Genomic DNA, 25,493 nt, shown 5'->3' on the forward strand with positions numbered 1-25,493 from the left:
CCATCCTCCTGCTTCAGCCATGTGCTGGTGCTGTAGGCGTGCACAGCCATCCTCCTGCTTCAGCCATGTGCTGGTGCTGTAGGCGTGCACAGCCAAGATTATTTACACTAAGGCTTGAGCTCGTCAGGAGGAGAGGAAAGGACGGATTCCTCTTTCCATTTCATTCCAACCTCAAAAGGAAATTCTGGTTAATCTTGTTATAATTCAAAAGAAGTCGTTGGAAACTTGTAAACATAGGCATGTATTTCATACAAGTGGACTTAAAAGAAACAGCTGAAGAAATCTCCAAATGAAGAACAAGTCAGTATTTCTTAGAGCAGTGTAGAAATTGATTTTATAGCCTAGCAAGTGACTTAAGGGTCTCAAATGTTCTCAAATAATTAAACATTTTTTGATGTGTGTACATGTGTGTGGGGAACTGGTCAAAGCCACATCTGTGAGAGCAATTGCCATGTTGAGCACTATGAAGCTACATATGAAGCAATTGCCATGTTGAGCACTATGAAGCTACATATGAAGCAATTGCCATGTTGAGCACTATGAAGCTACAGCCCATCTCTTAAAAAAAAAGCACAGAAGTTCCCGTATCTGCTATGTTTTCTAGAAGAATCTGAACTTGCCCTTTGGCCTCGTGTAAAATAGTAAACTCAAAAACAAAACATAAAAATAAAGGGGAATAGAGGCTGTGCCCGGAGAGTGTATGGGGCAGATGACAGCCTAGTTACTGGGAATAGAGGCTGTGCCCGGGGAGTGTATGGGGCAGATGACAGCCTAGTTACTGGGAATAGAGGCTGTGCCCGGGGAGTGTATGGGGCAGATGACAGCCTAGTTACTGGGGCCTCTGAGTTGCTCCGCAGGGTGGCAGACTCTGCGTTGGTACACATGACTGTGCTTGGCCTCCTCTGTTTTATCTTGTGGTCTTTTTGTAGGGCGATCCAAAGAAGAGGAAGACACTCCTGGGTCCTCCTTAGAAAAGCAAACTCCTTCTAAATACTGCATAGAAACCTCAGGCATCCATAGTTCGGGCTCCATGGACACCCACAGTCTGGAGTCCAAAGCGGAAAGGATCGCAAGATACAAAGCAGAGAGGAGGCGGCAGCTGGCCGAAAAGTACGGGCTGACCCTGGACCCAGAAGCTGACTCCGAATACTTGTCTCGATATGCCAAGTCTCGGAAGGACCCAGATGTGACTGAGAGACGAGGAAAAAGTGACAAGCAAGAAGAACAGAGCCAGGATGCCAATGCCCGGCACTCCAGGACAGAGTCAGGGCCCAGGACCAGCTTGGTGTCGTCCCAGGACTGTACCCCGCTGGGAAGCAACATGTCTGACCAGGAGCAGCTGCTCAATGTGGAGAACCAGAGAAGAGTCCAAGATCCCCCACTAGGAGAAGACGGCTCCTCTGCCTTCTTTTCTGAGCGAAGCATTTCCTTCCCCGAAGTGCCTAGGTCCCCTAAGCAGATACCCAGCTCACCACTGCAACAGCCAACCTCCCCAAACCACCCCAGTGACTCACCACTGCCCACAGAGGCCCGAGCCAGGTAAGCATTGAACACTTGTTCTTCCTTGGTGATCACAAATGCCCCTAGGTCTCCTCACTGCACAGATACTTTGTAGTTTCTGTAGTATCCAGACAGATTCTGTAAGAGCTAGAAGCAGTCCCCACTTCCTCTACCTTCCCCTTCCCTGTCAGTGCCTTCTTTTCAACTAAGCACAGAAACCCTCGTGCAGGATTCTTCCTGCATTTCTGACCCAACAAGAGGGAGGGGGGTCTCTGTTTATAGGGCAGAGTCTAAGTGATAAAAAATATTTTTAGTAAGGCATTGCTACATAAATATGTCTGCAGTAAGGAGAACCACAACTGACAAAAAGGCCTGGAAAATGGACCAGCCAAACAACAAGCCCAGAAGTCAGATGACAGAAGAGACTGTGTGTTTGTTTCTATATTTAAGTTGAAAAAATTCCTATCCATGTTAAAACATTGTTTACTTAAATACCTGGCTTAAAATGTAAGACTGGATGTCTGGGTAGATTCCTAAATACCCTTTCAATCAAAAAAGCAACAGTTTTGTGGGTGAAGTGAGAAGGGCTGAAAACCTAGAGTCAAGTAAATTTATTCTGGGGGGATAATTGTATGTGATACACAGATATATGTACATATGTATACACACACATATGTGAACATACACTCATTGTATTCATTCTAAGTACATGTTGGGAGCATCTTCTTATTAGTTTTGCTGGAACATGATGGTAAACATCTACTCCAGTTTACATGGCCACAATGAACCCGAGGGAAACATTTTAGGTGCTGAAGTTTAATAAGACCAATGGCTGTCTGTCACCAAGTACTGGGTCATCCAGGCTCAGATGCTTAGATGCCAGCCTCTGAAGGAATTTGAGGACCTTTGTTTGGTGTTAAGCCTGGAGAACATGACACTGAGAAACAGAGAGAGCCATTCTCACATATTTTGGGGAACAGCATCTTGTCTAGAAGCACACATTTCATAGGAAACGTGTGGGCTATAGTGTAGCTATTTCTATAAAAGGAAATCCTGTACGTATTTTTATTTTATTATTTTTTTAATTATCTTTAATCTTTTTTTACAGTCCAGTCATTATCCCCCTCCCAGCCTGTCCTCTGACATTTCCTTATCGCATTCCTCCTCCCCTGTCTCAAAGAAGATGCCCCCACCCCACCCCACCTTGCCAGGCATCCGTACTCCCTGGGCCTCAAATCTCTTAAAGGTTAGGTGTGTCTTCTCTCACTGAGGCCAGACCAGGCAGTCCTCTACTGTATATGTGTCGGGAGGCCTCATGCCAGCTGGTGTATGCTGCCTGGTTGGTGGCCCAGTGTCTGAGAGATCTTGGGATCCAGGTTAATTGATACTGCTAGTATCCCTATGGGGTCACCCTCCTCCACAACTTCTTCCCAGCCTTTCTCTAATTGAACCACAGGCATCCCCAACTTCAGTTCATTCGTTGGGTATAAGTATCTGCATCTGTGTCAGTCAGCTGCTTCTTGAGCCTCTCAGAGGGCAGCCATGCTAGACTGTCTGTAAGCACATCATAGCATCAGAGATAGTGTCAGGTCTTGGAGCCTCCCCTTGAGATGGATCCTAATTTAGGCCACTCAGTGGACCTCCTTTCCCTCAGTTTCTTCTCCATTTTTGTCCCTGCAGTTCTTTCAGACAGGAACAATTCTGGGTGAGAGTTTTTGACTTTGGGATGACAACTCCATCTTTCACTTGATATCCTACCTTTCTACTGGAGGTGGACTCTACAAGTTCCCTCTCCCCACTGTTGGGCATTTTACCTAAGGTTCCTCCCTTTGAGTCCTGAGAGTCTCTTACCTCCCAGATCTCTGGTACATTCTGGAGGGTCCCCCCACCTCCTACTTCCCAAGGTTACCTATCTCCTTTCATTCTTCTGGACCCCAGAACTTCACTGCTGTTCCCCCCAATACCTGATCATGTTCCTCTTTTCCCCTCTCCCCTCCCCTCTCCCATCCGTGTCCCTCCCTGCCTTTGCCCCTGGTGATTGCTTTCTTCTCCCTCCCAAGTGAGATTGAAGCATCCTCACTTGTGGGTTTTATTACATTTTATTTATTTATTTTGCATATGCATATATGGGACATGTGTGTTTGGAGTGTGATGTATGTTGTGCTTGTGATGGCCAAAGGACACCTTGTAGAAATCTGTTCTCTCCTTCCAGAATCTGGGGCCTGGAGATCAGACTCAGGTCAGCAAGTTTGGTGGCAAGCACCTTTACCTGTTGCGCAGACTCGACAGCTACTCCCACCCCCAGATGTTTTCTATAGAGAGCAAAGATACTTACTTAGAAAAAGTATATCCATCTATGAAAATGAAAAATCTAATCTCTGTTTTTCATGTGATAACTTTGATATCACTTCCTTCTACCTTGAAATATTACTGGTGAAATAACAGCTTTCGGGCTACATTGCCCTATGTACTACACTTGTTTTGGAATTATCTAGTATTCCATAAAATGATGGAGAAGGCTTGTGAATGCCGTGTTGGATAGAGGGATAGATGCTGTAGCATGCCCAGGATTGATCCACATTTTATTGGGAAGGAAATGAAGAGTACACATCTAAGAAATAGGGGGCTGCAAGTCAGGCCCAGCCATCCCGTGCATCTTCTGAAGAAAGCTGTTCCTGAGATGAACTGTTGCTTGTGAATTCAGCAAGTGTGAATGTGGAAGCAAAAGTGCCAATGCTTTTTAACCAGTAACACTGTATTATTATCAACATGTGGATTATTCAGCCTTTTAAAAATATGAACACCTGCTCCTACCAAGGTCCAGAATCCCAAAGTCTCTACAATGCTTTATCCAACTTTTATTTCCTTATTGAGAAATAATGTTATTCTATGTGAAGAAATGCAGAAACTCTCTCCCCGGGGTCCCCAACTTCTGTGTCCCTGAGCATCACCTGTTACCCCATTCTCAATGTGTCATGTGACTAAAGGGAGAAGCATGAAATTCAATTTGACACCCTATTCTGAGCAGACTTGCCCTAGAAAAGCCTTGTTCATTAGCTCTTTCTCACTGTACTTCAGCTCCTCTCCAGCTCTGCATCTCCAAAATGCTGGCTCCCTTAGTGCTTGAACCTGACAGTAAAGACTTGACCTTAGGAGAGCTGCCTTTGTGGCTTATGACCCAATCAGTGCTCATCTTGAGCATCTGCACACAAATAAATCATACCCCCCTCCCTGAGATATGGTAACACTATGTAGCCCTGGCTGACCTGATACTCCCTATGTAGACAAGGCTGGCCTGCAGAACTTGCAGAAATCTACCCATCTCTGCCTCTGCAGTCCTAGGATTATGGACATATCTCTCTTACCTCAGTGCCAGAGTTTGGTAGCCTGACTGGTGTCTTTGTTACTTCTCAGAACTAATCCAGCTTTGAAGCTTTGAATTCCGTATATACTAGGAGCTCAGTGAACATATATCAGATCACACATGCCCAGACAGATACGTGTGCACACGCACACACACGCACACACACACACACACACAGCATCAGCCTGAGTGTGAGCTTGTGTCTGCCCTATTGGTTGCCTTATTCAGAGATGAAAAGACAACATAAACTGGTCCAGGAGGGTAGAGCAGAGACTGCACGTGGGCACTCCTGCCTCACTGTCTGCTCATCTCTTTCCTCACGAGAGCTTTGAGTCCTGAAGCAGTCTCTAGCCCTCAGGTCCTCGTGGTTGTGGTTGTCCCGTGCAGATGTCTGCAGCAAAGTGTACTGCCTGGCATTCATTCTGCCTTGACTCCCATTAGCTCTGCGCAGCAGCTACCATGTCCTGTGGACACCAGGGTGGAGCATGGCAAGCAGATCTCACATCCATTCTCCAAAAAGGGATCTTCTGCCATTATACTGCTAATAAGTGGTTCACTCATTGTCTTTCTGTTTTTCATTTAATTCTGTCCTTACTGACAAGCACCAGTTCCACTGACTTCAATATGAATATGTTTTCTGAAATGTCAGCCTGTAATGTAGAGTAGCTGATGTGTGCATGTGTCTAGGAGTGTGGCCACTGCTGTAGTCACACTTGTGTGCACAGAAGCAGTCTCCCACACAGGTAACTCTCATCAGTTAGCTAAACTAAGTGAGGTGAGAGAACCCCACCCTCCTGTAATCGGAGCTGCATGGGACTTTGCTGTCACAAGGCTGTGGTTGTTTCCTTTTTACTTTTGGGACAAGGTTCCACTGGGTAGCTCTGACCAGCTACAGATGGGGAGGGAGTTCTACTTCCTGGGAATACAGTTCTCCGCTGGCCAATCAGTTGGTAGAGTGCTTAGATAGTGCACATGAAACCCACATTTGTGAACTACCACTTCCTGTTTGTGCAGTGACACCTCATACCTGTAATTCTAAGACTCGGGAGGCTGAGGCAGGAGTAACAGCCATTCAGGTTCATCCCTGACTATTGTGTGGATTCAGGACAGGCTTCCTATGTTTTCTCTGTAAATCCTTAATAAGAACATATGGTCTGTGGTAGGGTAGTTATTCCTCCTGTAGCTCCTTTACCTTTACAGGTTTCCCTTGCCTATAAATTTTATCAAAAGTATCTCCTTTTTAATGATAGTGAGACATTCCATTTTGCACTTTGTTTGACTGAGTTAAGAGCCAGATGTCTTGGGAGATGCGAGGCTCGTACCTGTGCTGCCTCTCAGAGTCTTTAATGTTGTGCTTTGTAGGAATGAGACATTTGTCTGAGTGACACAGGTTACAAGCTGACATTTGTAACTGATACGAAAAGATAAAAGGGAACTGTGTAACAGACAAAGATTCACTGGGCCAAGCTTCTCTTTATTTACTTCCTTCCTTTGGTGTGTATTTTTTATGGACACTTTTTACATTTGTCTCTTTACCCATGTGTCTCAATGGAACTTAAAGTTAAGTTTCCTTCTATTTTAACTCCAACTTCCTGTAAGTGTAAACAGAGTATGACTACAGCCACTCTTATTTCAGTGACTAAAACCCATTTTCTCTAGTGGCTTTAGATTTATTTATTTTCACTACTTGCTTTTTGTAGTGAGCCAAATGACCAAAACCTTGCAATAAGTAAATGCAAACTCTAAACGCACCATGTACTTACTATCTTCCCAACAGCCAGCTTGACTATCTCTTTCTAAAAGCAATCTTTGGGGTTTGCTTATGGGAAGATGATGAGGGTACAGGCATATCCATTTTTATAGCAATGTGCTAAACCTTTGCTTCTTGTGCACAGTAGTACAGGGAAGCCCACACATGAGTGGTTTCTGCAGAGAGACTCTGAAGGCGATACACCTTCCCTTATCAACTGGCCTTCCAGGTACATCCAGGTTGGACGTGTGTGGCCGATGCTCCCCTCCTCTCCTCCCATCACCTCTTCTGCTCTACCACACTTAACTAACAGTCGTGCTCCTCTTTGCAACACCTCTGAAAATCATGTGTTCAAAATAAGCTGCTTCTTAATCGTGTTCCCAGATTGCCCTTCCCACGCTGATATTCCCCTTCCTGGTTCATTTGTCTTTAACTTAACACACTTCCTTGCTTGCTCACTTTCTCACCAACTCTCTATAGAACTGCCAACAGGGGGCAGTAACGAGCACCTCCTCTGGGGCCACCCTACCCTGCCCAGATTCCTTTTCTGCATCAGTTTTAATTTTCTTGTTTCTAACCCAGTAGCTAAGTTCCAATAGTTAAATTTAGGGCATGTGGCCTAATAGCAGACAAAAACTCCAATCATTTCATGACGGAGAAAGGAGGAAGAATTAAGAATGAACAAGTCACTGACCAGACAAAGGTCCCATGTATTGAGTTTCTGACACTGACTTTGTTCTCTTGAGATCTCCTCAGATGAGGGCCACACATTCCATGGGGGGTGGGGCAGGCTTAACTGCAGCTCTGTCTTCTGAAGGCGCCCTCCAGTGCTGCCTAGTCTCAGAAAGCTACAGCCTAGAGTGCTTTTTTTTCCCAAACACTCACACTAACTACCTTTATGTGTGTCTTTGGTGTTTCCTCAGGGAAGTCTACTAACAATGCTCTCTATTTGAAAGCAGAGCATGTTTTATGAATTTAGTAGGTCAAAGGAGGCCTAAGCAAGACAATTTAAAATGTGTACATTATAAACAGTCACTTTTGCTCACTCATCTAAGTGAAAGGAAAGTTTTACATTTTCCCGTTAATCTCTTGTTCTATCCCAAGAGCTCTGTGTACTTTTTGAAGGTTGTACCTGGTCAGCAACCACCTCAGGTCAGATGGTTTTCCCTTTCATAAAGCACAGAGTGACATTTCAAAAAGTGCTAATACTGATGAATGTGTCATCTTTGCTAAGTAGGAGCACATATGCTCCGCAAAAGCTTCGTTACTTTGTGATACTGGTCCTTTCAGTATGGTGGGGACCAAATACAAGACCTCACACATGCCAGGCAGCACAGTCCCCCAAAGCCCATTGTTTCCTCTAAAAGTGAAGCCCTGGGCTGGGAAGGCAGGTAGGGCCCCCAGCAATGCTTCTGGGCTTCTGTGAACATGGGAAGAGTCTGCAGCTTTTGACACCTTTTCAGTTTTGCTGTCAAATACTTAAAAATTAGAAACAACAGCTAACAGTTCCTCCTTAGGTTGCTTTTTAATTAGGATGCAGCAGCAATGGGGGTCGGGGGAGGATGGGGGGATAAGGGCTCACAATTCTCTTAACAAATACTTCTTCCTAACACTCTCATGGTGGTGTGGCTTTGATTAAAGACATCCAAGCTAGTTCTGTTTTGGGATCAGATGATGTAGTCAGCTGAGCGTCTAAAGCCTGTGTGTGCTCAGTGCTTTATAAAGGTGATGTTAGCTCAAGAGAAAGCATAAATAACCACAAATGTCTGCATATCTGATGGCCAGTGACATGGCAGCATCCTTCACCCTGATGCTCACAGTGGTATTTATGAATGAAGCTTCCTGGGCCTGCTAGGTGTTTCACTGGGAAAAGCCCATTCTCCCTCAGGACAGCGTGTAACTCTGAGGTTTCCAGGGGATGGAACTTTTGGACCACGCTAGAATATGGATGCAAATTTGGCAGGTACTAGGTGTCTGTGTTCTGTGCCCAAGTGTGTTTTCTCACGTGCGCTCTGCATTGATTCCAATGCTATCTGTGGTCTATGCATGCTTACTTTCCTCCAGTGATTATTGCAACTTGCAACATAAATCCCATTTCTTTCTTAAGAGTTAAAGTTAGAGAAAAATTGGTGAAAGAGGAGAGTGCTCGCAGCAGCCCTGAACTCACCTCAGAGTCCTTAACTCAGAGGAGACAGCAGCCAGCACCAGCACATTTCCTGCCTATCCAGTCAGAAAGTTCCACCTTTGATAGGGTCACCAGCAAAGCAGTGAGCTCATTGCAGCCAAGCCAGAGTGGTGTTCTGCCAACTGACCCTGTTCATGCCATCAAGCTGGTGACCATGGATACCCCAGAAAGCACATCTGAATTCAGCTGGGTGGGGTCAGCCACCCCAAAAGTTATAAAATCTACCACCTTAAAGATTCTAGAAGGTGGTTCAAGGGATGCTCCAGTACTCCATATTTGTGAGTCAAAAGCAGAAGATTTGCTCTCCTCAGAACCTCTGGAGAGGAGCCCCAAATCACTGGTGACCTCAGAAGATGACAGGCTTGTGAGAGGCCACAAAGACCCCTCTGGTAATAAAGACTTAGACAAGGCCATCATTTGCTCCATCGATGCAGAATCTGAGAGGGAGCGGCAAGTTCAACACCTGCCCACTCAGAGAACTGGCCGGAGTGAAATGCTCCTGTATGTTCAGAGTGGTCCTGTTTCCCAAGATGCCACATTGACCGGTCACACAAAGGAGGCATCTCCAAAGAAGCGCAAGGTTCTGGTCCGCTCTCTGTCGGATTACACAGGTCCCCCTCAGCTCCAGGTCCCCAGACACAAGGATGAAGCCCCAAGCCAGGAGCTGGAGCTGCAGAGTTCCAGGGCAGAAGGACCTGGTGCAGAAGCCAGCGTGCTGGACACCAGAGTCTCCGTCGCCCAGCTCCGAAACATATTTATGGAGTCAGCCCGAGCCAGCAAGAAACCTGAACTGTAGGTGATGTTCCCAGCGTCCTTTTGATATGTCACTTGCACGCCCTTGGCAGACAATTCACATCTCCACCTTGGTGTGTCCTGTAGGCTTAGCTCACAAGTGTGTGCAGGGCAGAGTGAACAGGAAATGGCTCACATACTACCATTCTGCTTCTGCCTACTAATGGGGATCTGGAGGAGTGGGTCTCTAGAATGTTCCACATGCAGATGGTGCATGGAAGCAGCATGTAGAACCGATCACTGTCTTGACTCACTGAGATACATAAACCTTTCCTCTCTCTCCTCTCTCTCTCTCTCTCTCTCTCTCTCTCTCTCTCTCTCTCTCTCTTCCCTCCCTCTTCCCCTCCCTCCCCCACCACTCTCTCTCCCATTCCTCCTTTTTTCTCCCCCTCCCTTTCCTTGTATTGCACTCGATGCCTTGTGGTCCTAAAAGCCAATCCCGGGTTGAGAGGTCAGCTGAAGGAATTGGCTTGCCCATGGAACGAGAGAGAGGGTCTCGGAAACCAAGACGCTATCTTTCTCCTGGTGAAAGTAGAAAAACTTCTGAGCGATTTAGAACTCAACCTATAACCTCAGCAGAGCGAAAGGAGTCGGATAGGTAGGCATGTGTGTGTCTACTTTTAGCAGTCCAAACACAGGAGTTCTCACTACCCTGGAGGGCCTGATGGTATTTGCATAGGATTCTAGAATTATTCCATCTCAGCTACAAGGATAACTTCTTTTACTAATAAAATGTATTTCCAACGAATGTTGCTTTTCTATCTCATATCGCCTTCTGGTTTTAAGCTGCCCACAGATGAGGTGAGAAGAAACACTTCTCAGCGCTTTTAGACCTTTATGCTCCCCTTAAGCTTCTGTCTGAATCAAGCATCTGCTACTAAGCATAAGGAATTTTGGACTCATCTTAGAAACAGCTTACTTCTAAAATTTACATTTTTCTATGACGTCATCATATGCAAATTATAGAAATTATAATGTTCTTCAGCAGTATGTCCACAGCCCCCATGTAATAACTTCTTGTTGATACTACCTTTTTTCCACAAGGTGTGCACCAGGCTGGGGTTGTGTGTGCATGCTCCACAGCGTCAGCTAACTGTTGCTTGGTAATTCCAGCCAGAGCTCACGCCTGTGTGTCTCTAAATCTTTAAGATGGTTCACTTGCATGATGTTTTATGTGTAGCTTGTATGTCCACCACTAATCATGGTCATTTTCTGTCCCTGTCTTTCCTAGGTACCCTTCTGGTTCAGAAATACCAGTGGTCGAGGGCGAGTATCTCCTTTTCTTTTTTTATTCTTTTACATTTTGTCCACATTAAATTTAATCTGGACCTAAGATGTAGGGCTTTGTGGGTGAGGAAACCTGGAGCCCATCAGTTTCTTGCTTTCTTTCAAATTGCCTTGCTGTGAACCCTAGCTGAAATGCTCAGGTAAGGCTGCCCTTAGCTTTGATTGAAATTAGGAGGCTTGTTCAGTGAACAACATGGAACAGCTGTTTTGACTTAAAAAAAAAGGTATTACTGGTGACCAGTGCACCATCGTTCAGCAAGGCGTCCGCTCCTAGGACCCATTCTTACATTCTCTTATACAGACTAGTCAATAAACATCACCGTCTGGACAGTTTGGTTTGAATTGCAATGGGAATTAGTACTACTAATGGGCTCCTGGAGGGGAGCCATCCCAATTATGGTGTCAGTTCCTCTCCTCTTGGATTCAAGGGATGTCCAGGTTAGTCTTGAAAATCCTTTCAGAGATGACCAATGCTTTCCATTGGAGTTCAGTTTTTATTTCATGGCTTTTACAGATGAAGAAAAGGTGGATGAACGGGCCAAGCTGAGTGTTGCTGCCAAGAGGCTGCTTTTCAGGGTAAGGTGTGCCAAATGGTTTAGAAACCCTAACTCCTACTGAGAAAGATACCCCGGGCTCTGGTACCTCACACAGTTGCAGGAGCCTCCGGGTTTCCTCACCTAGAGTACCTGTTGTTCTCTTCCCAAGCTGGGTTAGGCAGTGTCCCTTTACTGTAACAGAATACCTGAGATTATCACCTTTTTTTAAAAATGAAAAAGTTTATCCTGGCACACTACTCAGCAGTTCTACTGTATGAGCATCGAGCTGGGACCAAGCAAGCCTTTACCTCGGAACGTCAATTGGCATTCTCACACCATGCTGCAGAACCTGTGGTGACTTGGTTTGGCCACCCAGAAGTGTTCCTTCTTGTGGCCTCTCACTGCTGTCCCTTCCTATAAATCCTCCAGGAAAGCTGTAGACACTTTGTTACCCCAGTTTTTTCTTTGAATTCATCTGATCTCACAATGTTTTCTAACTGCAGGAAATGGAGAAATCCTTTGATGAACACACTGTCCCAAAGAGACATTCGAGAAATGCTGCTGTGGAACAGAGGCTGCGTCGCCTGCAGGACCGTTCACACACACAGCCCATCACCACGGAGGAAGTGGTCATTGCAGCTACGTGCGTCTCTGGGGGAGTTCTTAGCCTGGCCTGTGCCCTCATTTTTAAAAGGATATTCAAGAATTTTCTATAAGACTGAGGCACTTTAGCTAGAAGCCATAGAGAGGCGTATATTTCATACTTACTTTTGGTTTGGTTTGGTTTGGTTTCCTGCCATTAAACAGTGATGGGATGTACCTGCTTCAGGTCGTAGGCATACATCTGAAGTGTCTTTACCCCTGTGTTTTATCTTTCACAATGAAAATATGAAACATGAAAGTAGACTAACAATAATGAGCCTCAGCTTCAATGGAGGTCAGTCTCTAGGCTGCCCTTCTCCACGTGCGTTATCTTCAGCCACACCATGGCCATTTCCTCCTTAAATATTTTAGTACATACCTCTAAGAGATAATCATTCATCTTGTTTTTAAATCATTGCCAAAGTGTCTAAAAATGAATTGGCAGTTGGACACTTTCCAGACAACAGGAGGCCTGCACTGGGGCAGTGTGCTAGTATCCGAGATTCCCTTGACTGGGCCATTCACAGTTAGCTGATCCAGTCAATTGAGAGTGTGTATTAGTTTTTAAATCATTTCTGTGGAGTGGTGACATCCCTAAGAACCTCTGCCTGCAGGTTTGCTATTGGAGCCTGTTGTGAGGTCATCAGCCTTCATGGCGTTCCCCGACCCTGTGCACTCTGGACAATGCTTTACCACTGAGCTACATCCCAGCCTTAGAGCCTTGCTTTCCTGATGTGTGTGTAGATGAGTCCATCTGTGCATTTACCCATGACACATAGCATAGCCATTTGTTTACAGAATAATGTCTTGGGTTGGCTCTGAACCGTGGATGGACTCTTTTGGCCAGCTGTGGTTGATACTTGCTTTTTAAATGACTTCTTAAAATGAGGTTGTCTGTTCTAAGCCGGCTTTTCTTCCAGCTTACTCCTCTGCTTGTCCGTTTACTCTGGGCGGCCCATGCCTCCCATTCCTTCCATCTGTGTCGCTTTCCAACGTTCTTTTGCGATTCATTTCCCCTCAAAGTGTTTAGCAAATATTTTTGGTAAAATATTTGACTTTTGCCTTTCCAGATTTACAGCTCTACCTTCTTTAATGCTTCTTTTCTTCTCTCTCCTCATGAATGCTCCTCCTTTGGCCATTGCTTTTAAAGTGAACCTCTCCCTGCTTCGTGTTCTGGGGTCACCCACCCTGTAACGGCAAGACTTCCTAGCCCCACTGTAGCTAGAAGCACTGTGCAGCCTGCCAGGTACTGGACACACATAGCTGCACGTAGCGCCCAGTGCCACGGTGCTGGGCAGCAGGTGCATCTGGAAGCCTTGAATGCCTTTCCTTTGTCTGACAAACAAGTCAGTTCAGTGAGTGTCCCTGGGGTGTTTGATGTCCTGTCATAGTGCAAGGTAACATTAACTTCATGACTGTGTGAGAAAGATAGATCCATCTGCCTGCTTCCTGTGTTGGCACTAACTAAGATTGTACTAACTCACGTATATATCTTTTTTAACATAAAAATGTCATTTCTCAAAGACTTTATTTTTCATCTAAAACACTAACAGGCAAAGACTAATTTTAAAAGGGAGCATTAACATAAAATTGAAATGTTGGCAAGATCTAGTTATTTTTAAATATGTATACACACAAATCTAGAGCAAAACCAAGTACTTGTGTTTGCTAATTTGGAGAGAGAAGACAATGCCTTTAGATTTTAGGATTGGCTGTAGAAATTAAAGGATTCGGTGTTTTAAAATTGTGTTCATAACTATATAAATACCCACTTTGTCTTAACTGTGATAAGCCAAAACACAAGAGCTAAAAATAAGACTTGAGATGTTCCATGACAGAGCTAGAGTAAACCAGCCTCATCCAGAAGCGGGGCTGGTTTGAGAAAGATTTTTTTTTTGTCCTCCCTGGACGTCTCACATCTTCAGACGTCCATGCTTTCTCACTTGTCCTCATGACGTCTGGACACAAACACTGCCTGTCTGGGACTGCCTGTGGAAGGCACAGTGATTAATAAGAACGAAGACAGAGAATCCTTCTTACAACAAAGTTGCCCAAGGCACAGACAGTGTTGTCTTGGAGAATCATGCTGCCCTCCTGGCCTGGAGCCTCCTCCTCTCCCTCACAGTGGAAGCTATTATCATTATCATTATTATTACTGATGTTATTATTTTCTGGTGCTCTGCACATACCCATCCAGAGCTGTGCTACCATGGCCCCCACAGTCCCTGCTGGGATTGGGAGATGTTTAATCACCTGAGATTTTTCTTCACCTTTCAAGTTACAGAGGATTACATTTAAGTAACTTTGGAAATTGGCAGAAACCTGGGAGCAAAGTGTGTTTAAACCACACTTTGACAGAGAAAAAGCTGCTTTTCTGACTTTGTCACTGACGGGAGACCATATTGTTCCTAACTATTCAAACCCTCCCGAGCGGCATCTACAGAGGATGACTGAAGCAGGGAATGACCTTCTGCCTTTACCTTCAGTCCCTGTGATAGGAACCATCCAGGATTTCTCTCTAGGAAGGTAGATTAGGCTGGCCCCAGCTCCTTCAACAGGAGATTCCCTTTATAGATAGGATTCAGAGCTAAATGTCTGACTGTCTGATGGTGCTGGTGTCCTATGCTGGCTCTGCTACTCACTGTCTTGTTTAGTAACTTAACAGCTGCCTGCTTCTCACCCAAATCCAGTAGGGAAAATGAGCCCCTTACAAAATACACGACATTTTTAAGAAAGTTAATATATAAATTGGCGGTAGGCATTTATTTGTTTTTCTTCGTATGGTTGACTTCTCCTTCTTTGCTTCTAGGTTACAAGCATCTGCTCACCAAAAGGCTTTAGCCAGGGACCAGGCAAATGAGGGCAGAGAGTCTGCCGAGCCAGGCGAACCTGATTCCTCCACTCTGAGCTTAGCAGAGAAATTGGCCTTGTTTAACAAATTGTCCCAGCCAGTCTCCAAAGCCATTTCCACCCGAAACAGAATAGATGTGCGGCAGAGGAGGATGAATGCAAGGTATCAGACTCAGCCGGTCACTCTTGGAGAGGTGGAGCAGGTGAGTGTGTGTGTGTAGGGAATGTGTGTAGTGTATGTGTGTGTGTAGGGAATGTGTGTGGTGTGTGAGTGTGGTATGTGTTGTATATGTGTGTTTGCTTTGTGTGTATGCTGTGTGTATTGTGTGTGTATATGTGTGTGTGTTCTTTGAATACAGCAATACAACAGCTGTATTGCTCTTGGGTTCATGGTACAGGACAGGGTCAGCAGGTGAGCCTCTAAGTGGCTTCATCTTCCCACCTCTAAGGAAGAAACAGACCCACGTTTGCTGTTTCCTCTGTTGTTCATAACCTGCTTGGAATGAGTCCACTGTGGCTGATTATAAAAGCAGGGGCAAGCTGCCTGCCCAGAAGGTTTGTTTGCGATGTGTTCTGTGTTTTCTAGTAAGACGTGACAGGAGGCCATACTGCAGGTGCATTACTCCCACCCGTGCCAGTCCCTCAGGTGATGATGCTTCTAAACTGTGTCCCTCCAGGTGCAGAGTGGGAAACTCATCTCCTTCTCTCCCACTGTGAACACCTCTGTTTCTATTATGGCCTCTGCGGTTGCTCCCACATATGCAGGGGACCTTCGGAAGCTATCTGTTGACAATAATACAAGTGCCACTGACTACAAGTCTCCTCCTGCGGAAAACTCAGACTCTCCAGTCAGAAGCATTCTGAAACCACAAGCGTGGCGGCCTTTGGTAGAGCACAGTGGGAGCAAAGGAATGCCGGGGGAGTCTGGAAAGACAGAAAGCAAGAATGCTCTGACTGTGGCTGCAGAAGACAGTGGCGTTCAAACACGAGGAGCCTTCGAGGAGGAAGTGGAGCCCTCCTACCCCATCCTTGGCAGAGTCAGGGAGGGTGATGGCCAGAAGGAGCCTGAGCACGTCGCCCTAAGGAGGGGAAGCTTAGAGCTAGGCAACCCTTCTGCTGCACACCGTGGTGATGAGCTGAAGGAATTTTCCACTGCTAAAAGCAGTTTGCAAGAGAATCTAGACCTGAAGGATAAGCAGGCCTCAGAGGAGAGCACAGATGTGGAGACTGTCATGAGGAAGTTCTCACTGAAAGGTAAGGTCCTGCAGCTAACTCCCAGGCTTTCTGTAGTCTTTCTCCAGTCTTTCTGCAGACTTCTTGCACATGTTCTTGTTGTTTCTGGCTAACTACATCTAGAGACAGGTTATCACTAGAATCGATCCGATCAGAAGGTCAGTGAATCATGGTCCTTTCCCCAGACCTCTGTTCCTCTGAGTCTGACAGCCAGCGAACTAATAGAGTTAATGACAGCAAAAGTGTCTGCAATTCTTCACACCCTCTGATAAGGGTTTCGGGTGACTGGTGACATTAACTCACACAATAGCCTTCTGAGCTCCTGGGCAAGTTGATAGCCCAAAAGTCCTGCACCCAGTAAGCACGGAGAATAAGGACTTGAACCTGTGTGGTTCCCAGACTCGCCATGCATCCTGATCATACAGTTTATATACTGTCTGCATTAGAGACTGGCCTGCTTGCATTGACACACATTGATCGAATGTCAGTTGAGACGAGCTTGGGTTGAGTTCAGCTCACTAGAAATGAAGATGTGCTGTTTAAGAGAAGTAAGCCCACTGGCAGCACAGCTGACTCAGGCTAGCTTTCTCTCAGTGGCTTGTGCTACAGTGGCCTGGGTAACCCCCCATGTGCCCACAGCCTGACTCTGTGCAGGCTGAGAAGATGCTTGCCTGGGGACTGATGCTCACTGGCTCTCATTCTCAGAGTTTGGAGAAACTGCTTCCGAGCAGACGGAGGTGGCTGCCAGGAAATCCTCTGTTCAGATGGCGACCCCAGGGGCCTGGAAGCAGCAGGAGTCCTCTGAGCAACTAGCAGAGAAGCTCTTCAAGAATCCTTGTGCCATGTTTGCTTCTGGAGAGGTCAAGGTGCCAGGAGGCGACAGTTTCCTGGATTCACCCAGCAAAACCATGTCAATCAAAGAAAGGTAAGACCTCTGGTGATTGGCAGGCATATTGTGGAGGGATGCCAACATGCTGGGCTATGCTGTCATGCTAAAACAACCCTGGGAAGCCGAGCATGTGAACACGGGATACACCTCGTTTAGCAAAGTCCAATCCAGACAGAGAGGATGGAGGAACAGAGACACCTTGCTTGTCTATGGTCTCTGATCTAGGCTCCTTCTCTTGCAGAAACATGTGATTCAAACTGCAGGTACAATCACCTTCTGATATTCTGGGTAAAATAAATATAGGCTAAAGATAGAAAAGTTCACACAGAGGATCTGTGCCTTAGAGATTAGAATCTGTTTGTGTATAGTATAGGAAATAAGATGAATTGCCCTTTTCTAAATTTTTATTACGCTTATTTATTTGGATGTGTGTGCGAGAGTATGTGTGTGTATGTGTGTGTGTGTGTGTGTTTGTACTCATATATACATGTGCCATAAAATATGTGTGGAAGTCAATGGACAACTTGCAGAAATCACTTCTTTTTTCCAGGATGTGGTTCCTGGGATGGAGCTCAGGTTGTGGGTCTAGGCATGTTGAGCCATCTTTCCAGCCAAAGATGAATGATTGTTTTGAACTTTTAGAAATTTTCTTTCCACCCCCCCTCCCTCTCTCCCTTCCTTTTTCCTTCCTTCCTTCTCCCCTCCCTCACTCACTCCCCCTTCCTCCATCCTTCCTTCCTTCTCTTCCTCCTCCCTCCCTCTCTTAATTATTTTCTAACTTCCTCCCCTCCCCTCCCCTCCCTCTCCCATCTCTCCCCTTCCTTCCTCCCTCTTTCCCCTCCTCTTCCTTCCCTCCCCCTCCCTCCCTCCTACGCTGGTGAGTTCACCTAGAATTTTGTACCTGCTAGGCAAGCACTTTACCACTGAGCTGCAGCTCTGGCCTGAAATTTTCATTAAACAGTAGCTGTGGGATTTCATGATTCACTTGCTTATTTTCAGTAAACTCTAGTGTATCTGGATCTTTCTTTGAGTTATATGCCCTGAGGGGAAACTCTTCTGTTGGAGCACAGCTTTTTTGTTGTTGTTGTTTTGGGTTTTTTTGGTTTTTTGTTTTTTTTTTTTTTTTTTTTTTGAAGACAGGGTTTCCCTGTGTAGCCCTGACTGTCCTAGAACTCATGTTGTAGACCAGTCTTGCCTCAAGCCTGCCTCTGCCTCCCAAATGCTGGGATTAAACACATACGCCACCACACCCAGCAAGCACAGTGTTTTAAACAGGCTTTGTGGGGACTTCTGTGAACTACCTGAAAGGGAGTCCAAATACAGGGATGCAGGCAGTATGCAGCTGTTCTTACCTGGAGGCAAAACCTCTCAGAGAGATTCCAAATCTACTCTGAACCCTGGCAGGAATGCTTGCAAAATAGTCAGCTACCCCATTTCACTGGTCTTGGGCTTTTTAAAAGGCCATGGTCCCTTTGTTCAGCAATTATGTTGGCTATCATAAAGTATGTTGATAGGAAATGGGTCACCCATGACCTTCGCTTGTGCCTTGATGGTACTTTCGTGTGTCTGTCACTGGAAATGCATCTATCTTTACCATTCATGAGAGAAGGTTCCTTAAGTGGGGACTCTAACCCTTCTCTTCATTGAGTGTGAAGCTTGATCGAGTGAGAGGAAGGGGTGTTATTCAAACACTTATTTGGGCTTTTCTTTTCTTTCCTGAATGGCATATAAACTTCTAAGTCTTCCAGACCATACTTAGCTCAGCAATTCTGACTGCCTCAACTTGCCAAAGAAGGTGTCCTAGTAAGAGTTTCTCTTGCTGTGAAGAGACACTATGACCATGGCAACTCTTAAACTCCTTTAAGTTGCTTCTGTTGGGTAATTTTGTTACAGCAGTGAGAAAAACTACTACAATATCTAGAGCATCAACCCGAATGCAAATCGGAATTCTCTTCCTAGTGGATTAACAAAGCCACCATTTTATCACTCTCTGAAAGATTTGAGAACACAGGACCCCCCTTTTAGGAACAATTTTAAAAAGGCATTAAAATTCTGTAAGTTAGAAATGGAAGCCTGGGAAGTCTATTGGGCCTTTCCAGTCACAATCCTATCTCCACTGACTTTGACTCATCTGCCACACTCCACTCTGGGAGAAGATGACCAAAAAGCAAGAAGATCTGCCCTTTCCCTGAGGGCTCTACAGACTGAGCCAGCTCCTGTAAATATTGGAGAATCCACCCCTTTTGGAGAGGGTGGAGAGAGGCAGAGATCTGCCTTAGGGATTAACAAGGGTCCCTGTGTACATGCCCCTTCATTGCTCCTCTGTGTCCTACACAGCCTGTCTCCACGTCTCCCCAGAAGACTCCTGCTCTGACTTTGAGCTGGAAGATTTCAGCTACCCGTGAGTTCTCAAATTGGTGTAGGAATAGAGAGAAGTCCCACCTTTAATTATCTTTATTTATTTGTCCCTGATTCAGCCTCTCCATTCCTGGTGCTACAAAGAGTATCTGGTATTGTGTAATTTGGAAAGCAAAAGAATATACTTCAGTTCCATGTTCTTGAAAATGCCATCTCAGGTAGAGGGTCTCCCGCCAGTTTAGAACATGGAGGAAGATCTGATCAGCTCAGTCAGACCTTTCCTCCCTTTGACAGCTACCTAGGAAGATTGGTTTGAAGGAGAAGAGATTTATGTTCGCTGTCTCGAGTCTTCAGTTCCCAGTTGGCTAGCTCTGATGCTTCTGGGAACCCAGGAAGTAGAGAGCCAAAAGGAAAGGGCTAGTGTTTCCAGGGACTACTTTCTCCCAGTAGGCCCCACCTCTAGAAATGTCTACCACCTCCCCAAAGTGCCATTAAATCCTGAATCCTCCAGGGAATTGATTCATCTACTGAGGGAGGCTAACCCCTAGTGGTCCCACCAACTCTCAAGGATTGACTCCAGGGGAAACATCTGTTCCCAAACAAACCAGAGAGGCAGCTCTTTCATTACTGATCCAGAGTCCAGAGTATAAACTCTTTCTCAAGAAAAAGGCATTAATCGTTTTAAGTATCTCTCCTTCCCCTGAAGTTCTGCTCAGGACACCATCACGATGACAGTTAACATGTGTGTAAGAAGCAGCATATTGTACTGCTCCACTCAATAGACAGGAAGGGCTGGGGCCTGGCTCTATGTAGAGTTCATGCTTAGCATTTACTAGGTTCCAGCCTCAATCTTCAGCACCAGAGAAATTCAAATAAATAAAAAGCAAGTAGTCGGGTAGATTGCTCAGAATGTAAGTGCTTGCTGCCCAAGCTTAAGGAACTGAGTTAGAATCCCTGGCATGAACATAGAAGCTGGCACAGGGCAGACATCTGTGACCCCAGTGTTTGCAAGTGAAACAAGACAGGAAGATCTCAGGGCATGTGTACATATATACACACATATGTACACATACACACATACACACTTACACACACACTGCATAACATCAGAAGAGGAGAGAAAGGAGAAGAAAAAGAAAGCATAACTAGAGGCCAGAGTCAGGACTTGGCACAGAGCTAATGCTTGGATGTACAAGTCCCAGGTTTGGTCTTCAGCACCAGATAAAAATAAATGCAGACAAAAAGCTTATTATCAATATTAACTCTTCTGGCTCTCTTGTTAGCAAGACCATGATCCATGTAGTCAATCACCAGTGCTGCTCAGCCTAAATCCACGGTGTTTCTGTTTCTCTGAAAAGTCTAAAGAGGAAATACAAGTACCTTAGTTGATATTAGAGGCACATGGTCTGCCTGTCCCTTGCTTGACCCAGCCCTGACTGTTATGAGCCTGGAAAAACTTGTCCTCATCCAGCAGGCTCTCAAGCCAGAATTCCTGCTGAAGATCAGGAGCTGTGGCAAAGCCTGGTAAGCACATGTCACATTGGCCCTGGGCCAATGTATTAGCAAGCTAATCCTATGCCGCCCACTGGGTATGGAGCCTCCACCTAAGCAGATGCTGGAGCACTCCACGTCACGACCCGCAAATAGCCCTTAGACTTCGCAAATGTTGAAAATCGCTGGCAATTGTTGGCACTGCACAATGGCAATTTGTGTCATGTGTTAAACCAGACCTTCGCCCTCTGCCGTGGTGGTGAAGGGCTATGAGACCACCAGAGCAGAGAACAAGACTCAAAAGGTCTGCTGCCCTCCACAGCTTGCTGGGCACCAAACAGGAAATCAGAACGGATGGGATAATACATCCAGTCACTGTGTACTGTTATGAAGTCCCTCATCATGTGTGCTGTGTAAAGGAGGGCTGGGGCAATTACCATGGCGCTCAACTGAAACCATTCCTCCCATAGCGTTTGTGTACTGTGGTGCCTTTGGAAGGAACCAACATATTGAGAAGCAACATTTTCAGGGCTTTAGACTGGAATAGCTCTGTGGACGCTATCCTGGCAGGGCTGGGAGAGCATTACCAGAAAGTTGGAAAGTTCTGCTTTTCCTGACAGAGGTAGGCACTGTGTGTGTGCCCAGCTCAGCTGCTCATGGGAGGAAAGGCCTGGTACTTTGGAATCACATCCCCCCTCCCACTAACATGCTCAGTGGGACCTTGACCGGTCTGCATCTGCATTCTTATCTGGATGATGAGAAAGAAACATACAGTTTCTTAGTGAGGTCTTTGCACATCAGTGGAGTGTAAAGAAGATGACAGAGTGATTCTACATTCCACAACTTGCTTGAGCAGCCCCAGGGGATGCAATGTTTTTGTGGAGAAGCCCTTGCACTGTCTGTAACAGTCTCTGCTCCTGAGAGTAAGGGTTTGCATTCTGTAAATCCAGTCTGATGGAGGTGAAGGACTCCTCCATCCAAAAATACCTGCTCTGAGTCAAAGGTAACATGAGAGAGCAGCTGGTTTTGAGGGCAGTTTGCAGGGTGAGTGGTAGTGGCGTAGCTGCCTCCTTCTGTTTATGGCTTGGACATACCCTGTTCAGATATGAAAGCCTGGCACACTCATCAGCTGGAAGACTGGTCATGGTTATTTTGCTAAATAATTTGATTTTTTGAGATTCCTTTTCTTATTGCAATAAAATGGGCACATTCAAAGTAATTACAATATAATAAATAATAGTAATTATTATTTCAATAAAAATTGAAATTAAAACATGTGAAGGAATCCAGATTTTGTCTTCAAATACATGCAGCAGCCATTTTAGCATTGGAGAACTATAGAAGTCAAGATTAGATGGTATCTGAGCTGTGTGACCCTGCACTAGATATTAGATTGATAAGGCAGCTCATACACATTTATAGAATGGGCCTTTATGGTCTTAATGTGCTGCCACATAGTACTGAGAAAATAGAAAAGAAGGTAGAGAGTAAAGAGAAGATAGATGCCAAGTGCAAAGTTATGCATCGTTCAGGAAGCTCTTGAAAGCTGCACATTATTTGAGAGTGGTGTCCAAAGTATAAAATATGATAATGAATACATACATTTGTAAATATAATGGATTCTTGTTTATCATAGAACGTGGTCCTTATTTTCTTAACAAAACTCTTATCATATGGAGTCTAGCAGTAGGATATGTGCAAAGAATGATTGAGACCCTGGATTCTATCCAAGAACTACTATCAAATGATTGGATAAACTTTTATCACAGAGTGTAAGGCACCCTGCCTACAGTTCAGATATTGGATAGAATCAGGAAATCTAGCACTCAGGGCCTTGAATAGCCTCATGTTCAGGTCACGCATGACAAACTAGGCAAGGAGGATTGGTCAGACTGGGGGATAGGGCCACTATGGTGGAGACACACAGCAGATGGAAGCACCATCTATGACAACAAGAGCTTCTGGCATAGCAGGACCAGTCTAGGGCCAAGTGTTCAAACACAGGAGCCTGCTGGGGCATTTTATGTCCAACCACAACAGTATCCAAACCCAGACTGCAGCTGATTGGCTGCTTGTCAGTCACTGTTTTGGGTCATGTATGTGGTCACAGGCATGGCCTGTCAGAAAGCACAAGGGAGTGAGGTTTCATGACCTCAATTCTTTACTCCACACCCCCCCCCCAGCCTTTAAGTTGTTTGAACACCAGCCTCAGTGAATCTCCTAGGCCTTCTCCGTTTGTCTCTCCCACCCTGTTGAACTTAAATGGCTGAGATGTTTTCCTTTATGACAGCACGCTGTCTAAAATAGCCTCTTGTTCTGCAAGATGTCTGCTCAGACAGAACCAAATGGGCAAGCAGCTTTAGATAAAGTGCAGCGGTGCCTCACCTAAAATGTGTTCCTAACACTGTCCCTTAATGAGATTTCTTTTTTGCTATATTTTTTTTCCCTTGGAGAAAGTTGAACTAATAATTTTTCAAAGAGTATCTTTAGAAAGTAGTTTTTGTGTTAGGATGCAAGGTAAAGAGAAAAATAATCTAGAAGGAAAGACAGAGCTTAGAGGAGAGCAGTGATTCGTCATCATTTACCTTTGCTTGAAGTGGATGCCAAGATGCTGTGTCTTTGTGTTTTTATTGGTATACTTACTGTATGAAGTATCGTTTCATTGAGACATTCCACATATGAGTAAGGTGACCTCCCCTGTTACTCTTTCCTATTCTTCAAGGGGTTTATTTTTATTAGTTATTTTCTTTATTTACATTTCAAATGCTATCCCCTTTCCTAGTTTCCCCTCCAAAAATCCCCTATCCTCTTCCCCCTCCCCCTGCTCCCCAACATACCCACTCCCATTCCTGGTCCTGGCATTCCCCTATACTGAGTCATAGAGCCTTCACAGGACCAAGGGCCTCTCCTCCCGTTGATGACTGACTAGGCCATCCTCCGCTACATATGCAGATAGAGCCACATGTCCCACCATGTGTTTTCTTTGATTGGTAGTTTAGTTCCAGGGAGCTCTGGGGTTGCTGGTTAGTTCATATGTTGTTCCTCCTAGGGGGCTACAAACCCCTTTGACTCCTTGGGTACTTTCTCTAGCTCCTTCATTGGGACCCTGTGCTCCATCTAACAGATGACTGTGAGCATCCACTTCTGTATTAGTCAGGCACTGGCAGAGCCTCTTAGGAAACGGCTATATCAGGCTCCTGTCAGCAAGCTCTTGTTGGCATCTGCAATAGTGTATCTGGTTTGATGATTGTTTATGGGATGGATCTCCAGGTGGGGCAGTCTCTAGATGGTCCTTCCTTCTGTCCCTACTCCGAACTGTCTCTGTAACTCCTTCCATGAGTATTTTGTTCCCCTTTCTAAGAAGGATCAAAGTATCCACACTTTCGTCTTCCTTCTTCTTGAGCTTCATCTGTTTTGCAAATTGTATCTTGGGTATTCTGAGCTTCTGGGCTAATATCCACTTAACAGTGAGTACAAATCATGTGTGTTCTTTTGTGATTGGGTTACCTCACTTAGGATGATATCCTCCAGATTCATCCATTTGTTTAAGAATTTCATGAATTCATTGTTTTTAATAGCTGAGTAGTACTCCATTGTGTAAAGGTACCACATTTTCTGTATCCATTCTTCTGTTGAAGGACATCTGTGCTCTTGCCAGCTTCTTGCTATTATAAATAAGGCTGCTATGAACATAGTGGAGCATGTGTCTTTATTACAATTTGGAACATCTTCTGGGTATAAGCCCAGGATCTTCTGGTAGAACTGTGTCCAATTTTCTGAGGAACCGCCAAACTGATTTCCAGAGTGATGGCACCTGCTTATAATCCCACCAGCAATGGAGGAGTGTTCCTCTTTCTCCACATCCTCACCAGCATCTGCTGTCACCTGAATTATTGATCGTAGCCATTCTGACTGGTGTGAGGTGGAATCTCAGGGTTGTTTTGATTTGCATTTCCCTCATAACTAAGGATGCTGAACATTTCTTTAGGTGCTTCTCAGCCATTCGATATTCCTCCATTGAGAATTCTTTGTTTAGCTCTGTACCCCTTTTTTAATAGGGTTGTTTGGTTTTCTGGAGTCCAAATTCTTGAGTTCTTTATATATATTGGATATTAGCCTCCTATTGGATTTAAGATTGGTAATGATCTTTTCCCAAATCTGTTGGTTCCCATTTTTTCTTATTGACAGTGTCCTTTGCCTTATAGAAGCTTTGCAGTTTTATGAAGTTCCATTTGTTGATTCTGGATCTTACAGCACAAGCCATTGCTGTTCTGTTCAAGAATTTTTTCCCCTGTGCCCATATCTTCGAGGCTTTTCCCCACTTTCTCCTCTATGAGTTTCATTGTCTCTGGTTTTATGTGGAGGTTCTTGATCCACTTAGACTTGAGCTTTGTACAAAGAGATAAGAATGGATCAATTCACATTCTTCTACATGATAACCGCCAGTTGAGCCAGCACCATTTGTTGAAAATGTCTTCTTTCCACTGGATGGTTTTAGCTCCTTTGTCAAAGATCAAGTGACCATAGTTGTGTGGGTTCATTTCTGGGTCTTCAATTCTATTCCATTGATCTACTTGTCTGTCACTGTACCAGTACCATGTAGTTTTTATCACAAT

At 45.1% G+C, this 25,493-nt stretch overlaps 1 protein-coding gene across 16 annotated transcripts in view; it reads left to right on the forward strand.

Moving 5' to 3' along the window:
- Svil (supervillin) overlaps nucleotides 1–25,493 on the forward strand; it is a 199,800-nt gene that overhangs the window by 130,570 nt on the left and 43,737 nt on the right. For 6 of the 16 annotated variants that reach the window (XM_029472009.1, XM_029472012.1, XM_029472010.1 and 3 more), the window contains 11 exons: nucleotides 930–1,539; nucleotides 6,760–6,843; nucleotides 8,722–9,591; nucleotides 10,025–10,189; nucleotides 10,823–10,857; nucleotides 11,393–11,454; nucleotides 11,918–12,057; nucleotides 13,207–13,302; nucleotides 14,866–15,109; nucleotides 15,584–16,160; nucleotides 16,845–17,064. In XM_029472009.1, the coding sequence (XP_029327869.1) occupies nucleotides 930–1,539; nucleotides 6,760–6,843; nucleotides 8,722–9,591; nucleotides 10,025–10,189; nucleotides 10,823–10,857; nucleotides 11,393–11,454; nucleotides 11,918–12,057; nucleotides 13,207–13,302; nucleotides 14,866–15,109; nucleotides 15,584–16,160; nucleotides 16,845–17,064 (3,103 nt within the window). The remainder of the gene's footprint in view (nucleotides 1–929; nucleotides 1,540–6,759; nucleotides 6,844–8,721; nucleotides 9,592–10,024; nucleotides 10,190–10,822; nucleotides 10,858–11,392; nucleotides 11,455–11,917; nucleotides 12,058–13,206; nucleotides 13,303–14,865; nucleotides 15,110–15,583; nucleotides 16,161–16,844; nucleotides 17,065–25,493) is intronic. The other 10 variants (XM_029472020.1, XM_029472021.1, XM_029472022.1 and 7 more) reach the window with 6 other exon arrangements.

The sequence above is a fragment of the Mus caroli genome, chromosome 18, assembly GCF_900094665.2.
Source record: "Mus caroli chromosome 18, CAROLI_EIJ_v1.1, whole genome shotgun sequence".
Taxonomy (NCBI): domain Eukaryota; kingdom Metazoa; phylum Chordata; class Mammalia; order Rodentia; family Muridae; genus Mus; species Mus caroli.